This window comes from Elephantulus edwardii, unplaced genomic scaffold (assembly GCF_000299155.1).
Source record: "Elephantulus edwardii isolate Elephantulus edwardi_28Jun2011 unplaced genomic scaffold, EleEdw1.0 scaffold00171, whole genome shotgun sequence".
NCBI classification, from domain to species: Eukaryota; Metazoa; Chordata; class Mammalia; order Macroscelidea; family Macroscelididae; genus Elephantulus; species Elephantulus edwardii.
This window is the reverse complement of record NW_006399921.1, coordinates 1,632,127-1,648,056: the sequence shown is the minus strand read 5'-3', so window position 1 is coordinate 1,648,056 and position 15,930 is coordinate 1,632,127. Positions and strand designations below refer to the sequence as shown.

At 39.2% G+C, this 15,930-nt stretch overlaps 1 protein-coding gene across 1 annotated transcript in view; it reads left to right on the top strand.

The window, feature by feature from the left end:
• Positions 1 to 4,460: 4,460 nt before the first annotated feature.
• CRTAM (cytotoxic and regulatory T cell molecule) overlaps positions 4,461 to 15,930 on the top strand; it is a 28,574-nt gene continuing 17,104 nt past the window's right edge. The window contains exons 1-7 of the mRNA XM_006895632.1: positions 4,461 to 4,598; positions 4,748 to 4,856; positions 5,675 to 5,887; positions 7,493 to 7,648; positions 9,183 to 9,326; positions 11,538 to 11,693; positions 14,118 to 14,198. Of these exons, the coding sequence (XP_006895694.1) occupies positions 4,461 to 4,598; positions 4,748 to 4,856; positions 5,675 to 5,887; positions 7,493 to 7,648; positions 9,183 to 9,326; positions 11,538 to 11,693; positions 14,118 to 14,198 (997 nt within the window). The remainder of the gene's footprint in view (positions 4,599 to 4,747; positions 4,857 to 5,674; positions 5,888 to 7,492; positions 7,649 to 9,182; positions 9,327 to 11,537; positions 11,694 to 14,117; positions 14,199 to 15,930) is intronic.

Here is a 15,930-nt window from a genome sequence, read left to right as displayed (position 1 = left end):
AATCCATCTCATCCAGATCTTTTCTCTCTTGTTGCACTGACCCTCCATCCTTCCAAGCAAGAAGTCCCTCTCCAAGGACTAGTCCTTCCTAGCAACATGCCCAAAATATGTGAGGCAGGGTTTCAAAATCCTTGCCTCCAGAGAGAAATCTGGTTTCACTAAGACAGATCTGTTTGTTCTCTTGGTAGTTCATGGTATATTCAATATTCTTCTTTAATACTGTAACACAAAGCCAGTGATTCTTCTTCTGCAATCCTTATTCACTGTCCGGCTCTCAGATGTATAACAGGGAAATAAGAATATAATGGTCTGGGTCAGGCACAACTTAGTTTCTAGACTAACAGTGTTGTCCTTTAGTACTCTGGAGATGTCACTGACAGTAGATATTCCCAGTGCAGCTTATCTTTTGATTTCCTGACTGCTAGTGCCAAGAGTGTTTGTTGATTGTGGATACAAGCAAGATGAAATTGTTAGCAATTTCTGCCTTCTCTCTATCATGATGCTGTCTATTGATCTGGTGGTGATGGTTTTTGTTCCCTTGATGTTCAGATGAAATCCATATATAAGGCTGCAGACCTTGATCTTCTGCAGCAAATGCTTCAAGTCTGACTCAGTTTTGTTGAGCAAGATTGTGTCAGTCTACACAATGCAGGTTGTTGGTGAGTCTTCATCCAATCCTGATGCCACATTATTCTTCAAAAAGTCCAGCCTCTAGAATAATCTGTTCAGCATATAGATTGTATAAATATATACACACACATATACATAGATAGATAGATAGATAGATAGATAGATAGATAGATAGATAGATAGATAGATAGATAGAATGAATATACATTTCCTGACTCTCTCATTTATTCATTTTGAGCCATGCAGTGTTTCCTAGCTCTGTCCAGACATTAGTTTCTTAGTCTAGGCATAGGTGTTTCACATGAGCACAATTAAGCATTCTGGGATTTTCATTCCTGTCATTGTTAGCCACAATTTACTGTGATCCACAGTCACATGCCTTTACACAGTCCATAAAACACAAATAGACTCCATCTGGCACTCTTTACTTTCAGCCAAGATTCACTTGATATCAGTAATGATATCCCGAGTGACATAGCCTCTATAGCTTTAGGGTGAGAGATGAATGATTAGTGGTTGGGTGGGTTTTAGTCATTCCTTATTTTTGTCTGGACTAGAGTCCTGAACGTTTCCACCGCCTACCTTGCTAACTATTTTCCTGCCACAGTAGAAATTGGAATTATGTCTAAACATCTATTAGTTCACATGAAGTATCCAGAAAAAGAGGAACTATAATATAGAGAGAGATTAATGAAAGAAATTGAGCAGCTGACCAAAAGGAACTTTATTTGAATCCACTAGCAGCTCTGTGAGAGAAAGACGGGCAAGCAACCTCTTCGGTGTGACTTACAGCCTCTGAAACCCACTGAAGGGTCAGCTATGAGTTGGATGAGACTTATATCAGACATATATAATGACCAAGAGAGATTTGACTCACACAGTTGTAGAGGCTGACAAGTCCCATTGACATATGCCAGACTGGAGGTCTCACCTGACTCATGAAGTTGTAATAGCAGACAAACCCAAGGTCAGCAAGTAAGATAGCAGGTGGCTGGCTCATAGGCTGTAGAAGCCAACAAATCCAAGATTGGAAACCACAACAACAACAATCCAAGATTGGTAGGTTTTCAAGTCCCAAGAACCAGAGGTCAAATGATGATGAGCCAGATGTAAGATTCAGATTAACTAAAAAGCCAGCCAGCTTTGTTAGAATGCCCATCTAGACTGGATGCAGGAGGCACCCCTGAAGAAACTGTCAACTGATTGGCTGCTCATAGCAGATCTCATCATAGAGATATTTGAGTTGTACCAAACCTCATCAGGAAGAATCAATTTGACACACAACTTTAATTATAACATGTTTCAGAGTTTTTTCTTTTTTCAAAATATCTTTACTGTGAAAATTTTTCAAGTACATGTAGAAGACAAAGAAAAATGGAATGTACAACCACAGACTTACCACTCAGCTTCAAAAATTATCAGCTTGGGCCAATACTGTTTTAAATACAGTCTAATCCACTCCCTCAATCAGAGATTATTTTGGAGAGAAACCTGGCATTGTACTATTTCATCCATTAATATTTCAGTATCTATAAGAAATAGTTATTTTCAAAATAACAACTATACATTATCACTTTTCAAAAAGTTAATACTAATTCTTTAAAGTATCCAGTTTCCAGACAGCATTAAAAAGATCTGATTGTTTTATCAGTTTAAAAAATGTTTAAATTAAGACCAAATTAAATGTATTAGTTACCATGTGTCTTCTGTTTCCTTTAGTGAATTTCTTGCCTTTGTTTTCTTCAATACTTTTTTGAAAACACATTTTTTTTGTTGACTCCTTATTGCCCATTATGCTGACTGAAATGGATATTTCAAACTATGTTTCCACGGGAACCAACGTGAATACAATGTCATAATTCTGCCAGAGTAATAGATTGAAATTAATAATCTGATCTAGGAATGGAATAAACAAAAATATCTATACCAGTTAATTTCCCAGCTTTCTGAGGCACTTTTCCTAACATTTTAAATTGATCACAAGGGAATAAACTCTATCTTATTTTTAAGGTTTAAGATATTGCAGGAAAATCTATTAGGCTTCCTATTCATAATTTATAATCCAATAATATTCTTGTGTTTATGTTTATCATCACTTCTGGCAAACTGAACTCAACTAATTGCCGTGGAGTCAGAACTGACTCACAGATGGCCATCTATTGGATTTCTGAGACTATAAATCACACAAGCAATTTCATCAATCAAACAAATTGATGAGCTAGACAATGAATAAGGATAACAGAAGAAAAACTTATGTGGTGAGTTCTGGCGGCCTAGTGGTAAGAAGCTGCACTGCAATCCCAGAGGTATGCAGTTCAAATCCACCAGATGCTCTGCTGGAGAAGGAGGGACAATCTCCTCCTGTACCAGTCAGATCTGATTTGACGGTACACACACACACAAATAATAAAATAAATAAATTGTTAAAAAGAAAAACTGATGCCTTTGAATTGTGGGACTGGAAAAGAGAACTGACTGTCCCATGAACTGCCAAGAGAACAAACAGTTATGTCTTAGAGAAGGTGCAGGCGAAGTGCTCCTTGGAGCAAGGATGGCAAAGCCTCATCTCACATACTTTGGGCATGTTGCTAGGAGAGGTTATTTTCTGGAAAAGGACATCATGCCTGGAAAAGGTGGGGTTACAGTGAAAGACAAGAAGACTCTCAACCAGGTAGATTGACACAGTGAGTGCAGCAATAGCCTTGAGTGTGCTGGAGATGGTGAAGAAGGCCAGGGTAGGCAGGATTCAGATCTGTTGTTCACAGGATCACTATCAGTCATGATCGACTCTGTGGCACCGAACAACAATAACATCTGTTAGGAATGTAACAACACAAAACCATCTGAGAGTTGTGATTCAGGGAAATCAGATTTCCACATTTGCCTGGAAGAATTCCTACTGCAGAATATCGGACTGGTAGAGGTTTTAATATATCTTTGCTAAAGAATAAAAAAAGGAAAGAATGAAAATATCCTTGCTAAAAAATAAAAAGGAAGGCAGGCAGGAAGACAGGAAGGCAGGAAAGAAGGAAGGAAGGAAGGAAGGAAGGAAGGAAGGAAGGAAGGAAGGAAGGAAGGGAAGAAGTAAGAAAATGTCCTTGCTGTGGTATAAAAATCTCATTTGCAGCTTCTAGAAAGACAGGTGAAAATAGTCTAGAAAATTTGTCTCAAGAAAGACAGTTCCGTTCACACAATGGAATACTATGCAGCATTGGAAAACAAGGAACTCACGAAATATTATGCAAAATGAATGACCCTGGAGGACATTATGCTGATTGAAATATCTCAGACACAAAAGGACAAATATTGCATAGGGTCACGGTTATAAAACAAGACTGACGTCAGGGTTGAGGCAAGACAGAAAAGTAGGTGAGGAATGATGTATATTGCATTAAAACAGATGAGGGAGAGAACTGTTTGAAAGGGACATATGAATGGGTATTCTTGTCATTACAGAAGTCCAGAGTGAAGGCTGCATAGTGGAGTGGACTTGGGGGGAGGGATTGCATAACAGTGAAAGAGTTTTTCTTTTTCTTTTCAAGGAGAAGAGTGAATTGGGAGGAGAGGGTGGGTAGGGAGAAAAGTGCAACAATGAATGACTGGAAACCCTAAGTCTCTATAAACTTTCATTAAAATTAATTTTAAAAAAAGAAAGACAATTCCACAAATCATGAAAACACTGTGTTATAAAATTCATTCTTAGATTTCAGAGTATATATAATGTATATGTAATACTTAAAGGTATTATTCACCTATTTTATAAGCCAAGGGCAGTATAATGAGTTTTCTGGGATCTCATCACTTAGCCAGGCCGATGTAGTTACATGACCATGGCTGGATATTATGCTCAACTCCATGGCTTGTGTGACTTTAAGTTTTATCCCTTCACTGACATGAACAAGATAATCCTTCCTTTAGAAGATTATATTGAAGATAAAATTGGCAGAGTTCTTGGCATACATAACAGAGTAAGTGCCAAGTACAATTTGAAAACAAAATCAAACACAGACACCATTGCCATGGAGTCAGTTCTGACTCAGATTAACCCCATGTGTGTCAGAGTAGAACTGTGCTCCACTGAGTGCTCGATGGCTAGTTTTTCTTTCCGTTTCCTCAGGATGAAATAGGATTATCAATTGTTCAGGTAACCAACCTCATCTGGCAGCTGAGAGCATCCCCCTTCAGCTCCACCCAGGAATCCCAGTATTTAACAAATATTGTTGAACGTCCCCCTTCTTCCTAAAAAAACCCTTCCCTCTTCTTTCAGACCTACTCCAGTCAGCATCTTTTTCATGAGCTAACTTTACTATTCCTATACACAGTGAGAGAAAGCTCTAGTGATGTGGTAGTGGTGGTGGTGGTGTGCAATCGAGACAGAACTGACCCATAGCTGACCCTCCAGCGAAGAGAAGATTGTCCAACATTCTCCCACAGAGAAACCAGTGGATTCAAACCACTTGCTTTTAGGATTGCAGCACCAGACCTCCCTGGCAGTTTAGTGGAATTGTACTACCGACCCAAAGGTATGGGGTTCAAATCCACCAACTGTATCATGGGAGAAAAATGGGCAATCTCCTCCTGTGCAATTTACTTCCTCTGAAAGCTTGCTGGAAGGTCAGCTGTGGGTCAGTTGCAACTTGACAATACTGAGCAACGACAACATACCTAGTGATAGAGATCTCTGGTGTCTTAGTCTGTAGTACATTGCACTGTTATCCACATCCAGAAGTTCAAATCCACCAGTGTTCCAAGGGAGAAGGATGGGCAGTCTCTATCTATTGTGATTTACCCCCTCAGAAACCCGGTGGAGGGTCCCTGAGTCAGAACTGATTCAACAGCACTGAATGAGCATACACAGTGTTAACTCTTTTCCTCACAAAATTATGTATGTATATACTCATGTTTAGATTTAGACAAGGAATGGGGATTGCATGAATCAAATGAATGAATGAATGAATGAAGTGTGGAGACTCAGTCCTTGCTTCAGTGCAAGAGTAGCCTCACACACACCAGCCTGATTATCCTCAATTCTCTTCCTCCACAGAAGCCTTTCTAACTAACACAACCGACCCCTTCACCAACCACACCAGCACCTTTGTCGTCAACCACACCAGCATCAGTCACACCATCACCGACACCGTGACCGTGGAGGAAGGCCACATGCTCGTTCTAAAGTGTGTTGTTCCTCAGGTGAAGAGCTCTTCCCTCCAGTGGCTAGCCCCCTCAGGGTTTACCATCTTTTTTAATGACCATCCTGGTAAGTGAAAGGAAAATAAAACCCCACAAGACCTCAACTTGAGGGATTTTCCAAGTATACAGAGTGGTAGGAAAGAAAGTTTATGTGATTCATTCAGAGGGTGGTCTCAGCCCACCCACTGTTACACGTGAATCACACCTCGAAGCCTGTTACTTTACACATCATCGCTCTTTCTGACAGGAAGTCTGAAATGGAAACACCACCAGGAGGGCTCGTCAAGGGGGCTAAAATGACAGAGAGCCTTCCTGTGTGTCCCGCACTGCACCTCCCACGTCTACATTCTGACTCTCTGTGGTCTTGGAATGATTGACAACACAATGAGTGACAGGTGGCAGGCTGACACCATCACTTCACATCTGGAGTCACCTGCTTTATCTCCTATCTGAGAATCCAGACTGCCACCACAAAGCATCGCTCCTGCCAGTTCTCCTCCTCCTGCCAGTCTGAGCCTAAAATTGGGACCATGAAGCGATAGGAGTTGACATCATGTGTTACTTAGAATGGGCGTGTAGTCATTCCGCCTCTCACAAATGCACGTGAAAGGACAGGAGCTTACAAAGGTGTTGAGAAGTCCTTGACTGTGTTATGTGTTGCAGACTTCCTTGACTATGTTGTATGTCATGGACCTCATAGCTGCCCATACAAAATACAAGTTTGTTGTTGTTAAGTGCTGCTGAGTTTGCTCTGACTCATAGCTATTCCATGTACAATAGAAAGAAGTCCTACCCTATCCTGCACCCCCTCCTGATCTCTGCCATGCTCAAGCCCACTATTGTAGTCACTGTATAATTCATCTTCCTGAGGGTCTTCTTATCCTTTTCTGTATGTCTTTTTCCAAGTATGTCTTTTTCCAAGGGCTGGACCCTCCTGGTAATATACCCAAAGTATGTGAGATGAAGTCTCATCACCTTTGCATATTATAAATCTTAACAGTAAAATAAAGGGGCAGGGGAGGGGAATACCAATCATTTCAGGAACCTTTCATTTGCTCTTTAAATTGCAGTAGAAGTGGTTACTATTGGCTGGAACATCCTGGAACTTTCTGCTTTACCATTGTCTAAACACCTAGAAGGTCTCAGTCATCATCTTTGAGAAATTTCACCTTATAATGACCTTTGTAAAATTAAAACGGAAGGCACCTAGCCGGAGTTACGAGTATCAGCCTATTTCTTTTGTACGCTTCACATTTATTGTGATGAGATAAGATGTAAATTATTCTAAGCCATTTTTCAGCATCTTTTAAAACATACATCTAAAAAAAACATACATCTAATTTAAAACCCTCCCACAGTCTGAACCCCAAGTTAGCACAGTGTTCTTATTTATAAGCAGCTAGAAACTAACAACAACAAAAAAATATCAAAGTCTGTTTATTTTGCAGATCACAGTATCAAAATATCTAGTTTCTTAAACTGACTTCGACCTAGCAAGAGGCATCCAGCCGCTGTCACTAGAATTTTGAAGGCAGCAAAATCAAAGCTGTGACATTTATTTCTTGAAATTGAGACAATCAAGCTATTCCTGTAAATAATAAAACTACTGAGAGGCGGTATTCATCTGATGCTTTTCTTCACAACCTCTTTTTCCTTTTTCCCTCTTGAACAGCTTTAAAAAATTCCAAATACCAGCTTCTTCATCACTCCATCAGCCAGCTCTCCATCAGCGTGCCTAATATCACTCTGCAAGACGAAGGCGTGTACAAGTGTTTGCATTACAGCAACACTTCCGTGAGAACAAAGGAAGTGAAAGTGATTGTACTAGGTATGTGCTGGGATGCAAGTAAAGCCAGATAAGGAGCAGTATACTTAGAGTATTGCTTTTGTTTTCCAAGCTTGACATATTAGTGTTACATAGATACATTTACATACTTCCATTAAATATTCATATTATTCTATAGCATAGAATCATGGTACTATACATTAATATTTTACATATCTAGATATATACCGATAACATTATGTACCCAAGGCATAGCCTAGGTTACTTCTGTTGAATGGAAACAAGAGGACATTTTGAGTGGCATCCTTGAGCCAAGTTCTGGATAAAGCCTGTAAAATTTGTCTTTGATGCTAATTACATCTCCTTTCTGGATAACTGAAAAAGAAGACAGTTAATATTTGATAAGCCTCGCCTCTGTTGCAGGCAACATGCTATGCTTTCAGGAATCAGAGATGAAATAGGCACTGTCTCTGACCCTAAAGAAATCAAGGCATGTATAGAAAGAAAGTAAAATTCTGTAACTGCATGTACTGAGATACAGTATTTATTCAGATTGAAAGGGCTAGTCCATTCTCAGACATCTTCTGCCCATAGAGAATGCTATCCTCTGTTGGAGCAGAAACAGAAAGTAAGCCTGGTGATATCCTGGACTCACTCATTTCTATGAATGGCCACTTGTATCCAGTATGACTTTCACTATCTTTACTTCCTTGTGGATGTTTCGCTGTGTATGGGTTTGCAGAGCAGATCAATTAAAGTTATTGTTTTTTACCAACTCAACCCCACATAAAATGGATTTGTTAGACTTCGCTTGAGTTATTGCATCATGGTGTCTGCCGTGAGGGCCTTGCAGGAAAGTAGTTGATAAGGAGCACTTTCCTCTGAGTTTTACAGCCATCTCAACACTCAGCACACAGCGTCTCCTAGGAACAGCTTAAAGGCTGGGTCCACCACTACACAATTAGCTGCTAAAAGGCCATCTTCTTATCCCTCTTCCCATCTATATATCACCAGCATCTAACACATCTAATGCTTAGTTGGTGAAATGACTCATTGACAGAATGACTAAGTAAGCAGATGTGGAAGCATGAAGTTCTGGATCAAAGTGTGAGGTCAAATGGAAAAGGTTTTTCAGGACAAGAGTGGTAAGAAAAAAAGATCCACTTGCCCTTTATAAAAGAAATGCATCCTGGGCACTAAGAGGAATTCACAGTGTACTCATGAATGTGTAAGGCTAGAAGAGACTTGGAGTTTACAAAGAGATTTTTCTTAACAGGCAAGGAAACCAATAAAACTCAGAAAGAAGTTTGGAGAACTTACTCATGTTCTTCTGACTGTGGGTGATGGAAGGGGGACTAGTTTTGGACCAATAATTGTTCTGACTGGCAGCCCTAGGAGCTTGACCAGCACACAAAAGCCCTTTAACACGACTTTTCTGGGTAAATGCCAAGCAAAAACTATGCCCGTGAATGAGATCAGACCTAGGAAGATCCTTAACAATTATAAGGCTCCGCGCTTTGTTGAGGTCTGTAGACCAACCAGTGCACAAAACTCAGGAAGATATGTTCTCTTCCAGTGAGCCCTCGCAAGGCAATCCTTGAAGTTTCCACTATCAGAGCTCAAAATGGGGAACAGCATGTTGTAGTTAAATGCTCCACCATAAGAAGTTGGCCTCCTCCAGAGATAACCTGGCAACTGGGGAACGGTATTGAGTTCTACAGTAAGTGGATAAATTTTTGGTTTATTTTCTTAACTGAAATTGCCAAGGACTTTGTTTTTAAATGTTCTAGCTCCCTCTGGTGGCAGATTGTGCCACTGGCCAGTATTCCATTTATTTTATCAACTCTTTCCAGATAAATCATCTTTAAAAATGTATTAGATTATGCCTTAGTCTTGAAAAGATAATAAATAATTTAAAATAGCCTATAATAAGATAGATACCAGGGAGGGAGCTCTGGTGGTCTAGTGGCAAGAAGCTGCACTGCAATCCCTAAGAGAAGAGGTTCGAGGCCACCAGCAAACTTCTCCGGTAATTAACTGCCTCTGAAAACCCACAGGAGGGTCAGCTCTGTGTTGGTTCTGACTCGACGGTATACAACATGATAGAAATCAGCTAATTGCAGTGGTCTAGTGGTAACGAGCTGCGCTTTCAAATTGAAAGTTCTAATCCACAAGCTGTCGTTTGAGAAGATGGGCAGTGTCCTCTTGTGCCACTAACTGCCTCTGAAGCCCACTGGAAGAAGGTCAGCTATGAGTAGATTCCAACTCGAAGGTACATAACAACAGCAAGATAGAAAGTTAAGGAAGACTGTTAATTGTGACCTGTTAAAAGGTGGCAAAAGCTCTTAAACTACATGATGAAGCAGAATTATTACGTCTGAGCAGAGTAACATTCTAGCAGCCATATGGTTGATAATGTATTTTTTTAGAATGTATTTTAGCATGATACTTGTAATAGGGACTGATATGATTGTCCTTAGATAGTGCGGCACTGTGTTATACTCCCAATGACCACAGATAAAGTTATTCTGGGACCAGAGAGTCCAAACTTAGAGCTGTTTGATTGAAGAAGGAAAATGAATTCCCCGTGGTGTTTTGGAAGCTGTTTATTGCTTGCTTACATTTCAACAGAAATTCCATTCAATATCTATGTAACATAGATTCTGAGAGCTTCATGGGACCCTTTCCTGAAAACTGAGGACCAAGTGAAAGTCTAGAGAAAAGATCAGGTTCCTGTCCCAGTCCAGTGTCAATCCTGCTTCATTAGGAAATTGTCAATTTACCCATATTCTTGCAACCTAAATAACCCCTTTGGCCTTTGTGTTTCACAACACTATCAGGTGTGACCACAGTACACTGAACTTGTTTTTAAGTGAAGGGTTTGAAATGAGCACAAACTCAAAACTCAAACTTACTGCTGGGGAGAATGTGCCCCGCTCCTGGTGACCCTCACTCCAGATGCTGCAGTAAGCGCTCCTCTTGATGCGAGGAGACTGCCTGTTTTTCTTTCTCAGAGGTGCCGGTGGATTCAAACCCTGGAGTCACTCAGCATTTTAGTTAGCAATGCAATGCAATGCAATGCAATGGCCACACCAGCATGTGAAACAAAACTTAAAAAAAAAAGTAAATATGACCAGGCATGCGGTCTGATGGAGGTTAATGGAATCCCCAAAGCTATATAACCCTTAGTCACTCCTCAAACCTGGAATCAAACTCACTCCTATAGCATGACTTTTACCCAAATAATAGACAGACCTATAAGGTAAGCAATAATACCTGGGAAGCACTCATTCCCTAGAACAAGCAGTTACATAAGGTCAAAAAGACAGCATCTGTCCACAAAGTTCAGAAGGCAAGAGGGTTTGGAAAGAAGGGTTATTGGGAATGAGAATCACAGAGGCGAACAGAGAAGAGTGAAGTCACATTGTAGGGCTTGTTAATTAATGACATAAGCAAAAACTGTGTTGCTATGTTTGAGTAGGAAACCAATTTGCTTTGTAAATGTTCATTTAAACCACAATAAAATGAAAGGGAATAAAAAGAGCACTGGTGGATTAGTGGATGAATATTTGGCTGCTAACCGAAAGGTCAGTTGTTCAAACCCTCTAGTCATTCTGTAAATAGTCCATTTCCATAAAGATGTGTGCTTTGAAAGCCCTAGAGGGCACTCTACTCTGTCTGATAGGGTGACTTTGACTTGGAATAGACTTGACAGCATAGACTTTGGGGTTTGGTTGTGAAGGTTCATAGGAATCTTCTCACTCTTGCTCCCCTGCTTTCTTTTGTGATGAGAACCAAACATGCACAAGCTGATGCTACAAGTTGAATGTGTTTGCAACCAAGCCAAAGCCATTAGTGACTGAGATAACCAAACATGTCCAATAGCATTAGACAGTCACAAACTCATATGCCCTTTTAATTTGCTATTTAGGTGAAACTCAACACACACTTGATGGGAAGAAATATAATTCAACCAGCACACTCAGAGTGCATACTTACAGCAAGACCTCCACAGCAGACTGCATCGTCCGACATGAAGGCCTGCGAGAGAGAAGACTAATGGCCTCTTTCCGGTTTGAAGATTTCGGTAAGAAGAGCAAATTATTATCTCTAGTCATTATCACTTACCTAAGTATTACACTGTCAAAAAAGTAAGTTGAATGGGGAAAACTCCTTCAGACTTAGATAACTATCAGCCAAGCTCTCCTTAATGGCAAATTGCTTTAGTGATTGAAATGTCTCCTTCTGGCTTACAAGATTGTACCTGCTCTGACTTTCAAACGACTCTCAGCTGTACAAGAAAAATCTTGCATGTAAATAGCACTGTGTTTTACAGCTGACCAAAAAGATAATATCTGTTTAATAGTTTGAAGGAGAAAGAAGGGCAATCTCTTTCTGAGCAATTTACAGCCTCCAAAAACCAGCCAGAAAGTCAGCTGCGAGTTGGTTCCTACTCCATGGCCTTGACACTATGTTTTTCTATAATGACCTCTAAAGCAATTTGGCCTTAAGAAATTTTACTGTAGTTGCGTATTTGGAGAGGTCTGATAAAGCATACTGTATCTTTATATTGATCCCCAAAGGAAATAACAACAGCTGAAGGAGATCTAAATTCATCCACATCATTTTATGTTCATAAAAAATGCTTATGCAGTCACATTGTCATTAGATGTTGTCAAGTCAACTCCAGTTACTCATGATTACTTTTCAAGTTCATTTTATAAGTTTTCTTTTGTCATGGATGTATTGAGGATCCCAGTTTAGCCATGTTGATATTCTGAACAGATATCCCTTACTACATGAAATATTCAATGGAAAGAGGGCTTCTCTCTATTTTTAGAATTTCTGTTCCAAAACTCCTTCTATAAAGGCCCAAGAGATAAAATCATTGCAAAACTACATAAAATTCTTTGAGCCCAGGAATTTCCTAGATAATGTATCACAAATCACTAGTCATATACTGTTGTTGTTATGTGTTATCAATTGACACATTGAATCCATTGAGCCGTCATGCACTTCATACTGTCTTTTACCTGTGCATGCTGTTGTAACATTTAAAAAGATGCTGGTTCACCAAGTTACGCAAATCTTCAGATACTGACATACCTCAATATTAAAAGCACATCACATAAAGATCACCACCAATTTCATCAGGAAAGCCTTAAATACTGAGAAGTTGTACAAATTTTCCAAAATTCTTATTTACTTAGCAGGCACTTGAAACCTGCCTGGCACAACAAAGGGAAATAATTTTCCATAGTATTTTACTTGAACTCATTTAAATCATTAACATGTCGGCTGTTGACTACTCTATTGGATAGGACAGGTCTAAAAGCCAGGGAAGAAACCTTAACTCACTAATCAAAACAACATTCAGTCTAAAGACATCAATGTAGCAATTTGTCAATTGAAAGCACAGATCAAAGAATAAACTCCAATTTTATGTACACACTAGTTTTGTACATAGATAATTAGCTCTATCAGCATAGCATACACTGCATTGAAAGATCTTAATTCTTTTGTTTTAATTTTTTTATTCCATTCATTCATTGTTGCACTTTTCTCCCTGTCTACCCTTCCCCCCCAGTACACCCTTCTCTTTAAAAAGTAAAAGAAAAATTCTTTCATTGTTTTACAATCCCTCCCCCCAAGTCCACTCCACTATGCAGCCTTCGTTCTGGACTCCTGTCATGACAATAATACCTAATCACATATTCCTTCTTATTCTTATTAAGAAACTTTCTGCTTTTTGTTATCCAAATTTCCCACATTCCATTTTTCTTGGAACTTGCATCCAACCACTCTATTCAGTGTTTTTCAACATTTCACTCTTTTTGTGGTCATTTTCATCTTTCTTCAGTGTTCTCTGGCATCTTTGTGGCCACTGCGTCCACTTCAAAATTCTCGTCTCTATCACCATCCCACTCATGTTTCTGACTCATGCTGGCCTCCTGTGGGTCAAAGTAGGAAATTGTGCTCCGTAGGATTTTCAATCACTGATTATTCTGAAGTAGATTCTCAGGCTTTTCTTCTGAGGCACCTCAAGAGGGCTCAAATCTCTAATTTTTCCACTAGCAGCCATACTTATTAACCACTTACACCACCCAGGAACTCCAAAACTAAATAGAAAAATTACCTATGTAATGAATAGGTACCTGGATGGATGGAGGGATGGATGGATGATGGAAGGAGAGAGGGATGGAGTGACCATCAGATAGATATATATAAACATAGACAGACGCAGTGAATCCCCTTTGCCTCCTGACAAATGTAACACTACACAGAGGTCCAGTTTGCTGTCCTCTAAACTAGGCAGCTTAACAGATGGGCAATCAGCAGGACATGGATTCAAAATCCAGAGTAAGAGCTGCAAAGCGCAGAGCTCTAAGGTTTTAAAAAAACCTCCACAAGCAAGTAACGGCAAGCCACAGTCTCACATCTCTTTTGCTGGGCACAATGTGGGTAAAATTTCTCTCCCTGGTTGCAGAATTTTGTTTTTCTCCTTTCCTAGTTACCAGTCAAGAGCATGTTTCAGATGCTGGGGAGGAAAATTCTCCATCCCCTCCAAGCCCTCAGCTGCCCACTGGGACTGGTAAGTGACTATCATCAAAACTTTCCTGTAAACCTCGTTACTTTGGGAAGGTTGCTTTTGCAAATATAAGAGTATTTTTTATTTTATTTTGTGTTAAAGATCAGACAGGATACCCTCCAAGTGGCTTTAGCTTTATAGTGTTTTGGAACAGTTACACCCAGAATGCTCACTTAGTGGCCTGGCCTTAGGTTAAGGTACCTTGCAGCGCCAGTGCTATTTTGTTGCTTAAGGGGAAAAAGTTACCTATCTACATATTTATATATGTGTATTACATAAAATATCTAGAATGGCAAATACTGCATAGCACCACTGTTATAAAGCAGGTCTAACATGAGGGTTTGGGAGGCGAATAGCATAAGAGCAGATAGATAATGAACATTGCACTGGAATAGATGAAAGAAAGAACTGTTTAAAGGAGGATATGATTAGACATGATATGTACAACAATATACAACAATAGCCCAGCATAAGAGGTACATTGCACAGAGACCTGGAGGGCAGGGGGAAGAAGGTAATTGTATAACAATGAATGAATATGTAAGAAAATTTAAAAAAGTGTACTGGAACGGGGTGGGGGTACTGTGCAGCAATGAATTCATGAAAATCTAACTTTTCTGTAAACTTTCATTAAAATCACAATTAAAATAAAACATTTTATTTAAAACTATCTAGAGAGTCAAATGTCACAATAAGAACACATAGCTATGTATAGTGACATTTGGCTAGCCTCTACAGTAAAAAGCAGTGATAAATTCATTTACACGGGAACAAGTTGGTTTGTTTTGCTGTCTACAAAGGACTAAATAAAAAATAAAGAGCAAAGGAGAGGGATCCAGAGATTTGGCATTCTTGGCACCTTTACAGATATTTGTTTGGTTGTCAAGAACACATACAAGCACACACACACACACACACACACACACACGTATTTGCCAATTCAACATTTTTCACATATACAATTTGGTGACATTCATTTACATTCTTACCATTTTTGGTGATGGGACTGAATTATGAATGCAGGAGAGTGTAGAAATTTGTTAGATTATTAATTTGGCCAAGTGTTCATATATTTTGTTTTATTTTACCTAGCATAGCATCGAGGATTAGGTGGTGCTCAGAAAATTCAGAATGAGTGAATCTGTTCTGCTGCTTTTAGCAACATATTTACCCTGATATAGAAAGGCACACATTCCTGCACATCCAATCTGTTTCACAGTGTCTCTATGATAACCTCAATTAGTGAGATAAATGCTTTCACGTCATTATCATGTTCACTGTGCTAAAAACACCACACTACATTTTTAAAGTATTGAGTCCTAATAATACTTAGAAGTAAATGTTTGGGGTTTAAAAAACTTTGTAAATAAAATACTATGTGCATCATATAATTGTTTGAATGGCAATGGAAATTTGAAATACTCTCAAGTGAAAAAGAGACCTTACTTGCCTATAAAATCCAATTTTTTACATGTATAGGATCCAGTTGTCTTTAAATTGGTTTATACTACTAAACAACTCAATTTTATACTCTAATTCTTTCATATATACCATTTAACTTGAAAAATATGGTTTCTAGAAATCTTCCAGCTTTCCATTATTATGGATTCATTACTGTTAATAATAACTTGCTGGTCTGTCTAATACTTCTCTAAATCTGAACATTCACATTGAGACAGACTAGGAAGAAGGATTGGCCATCCACTTCTAAAATAGCAGGCCTCTGAAAACCCTA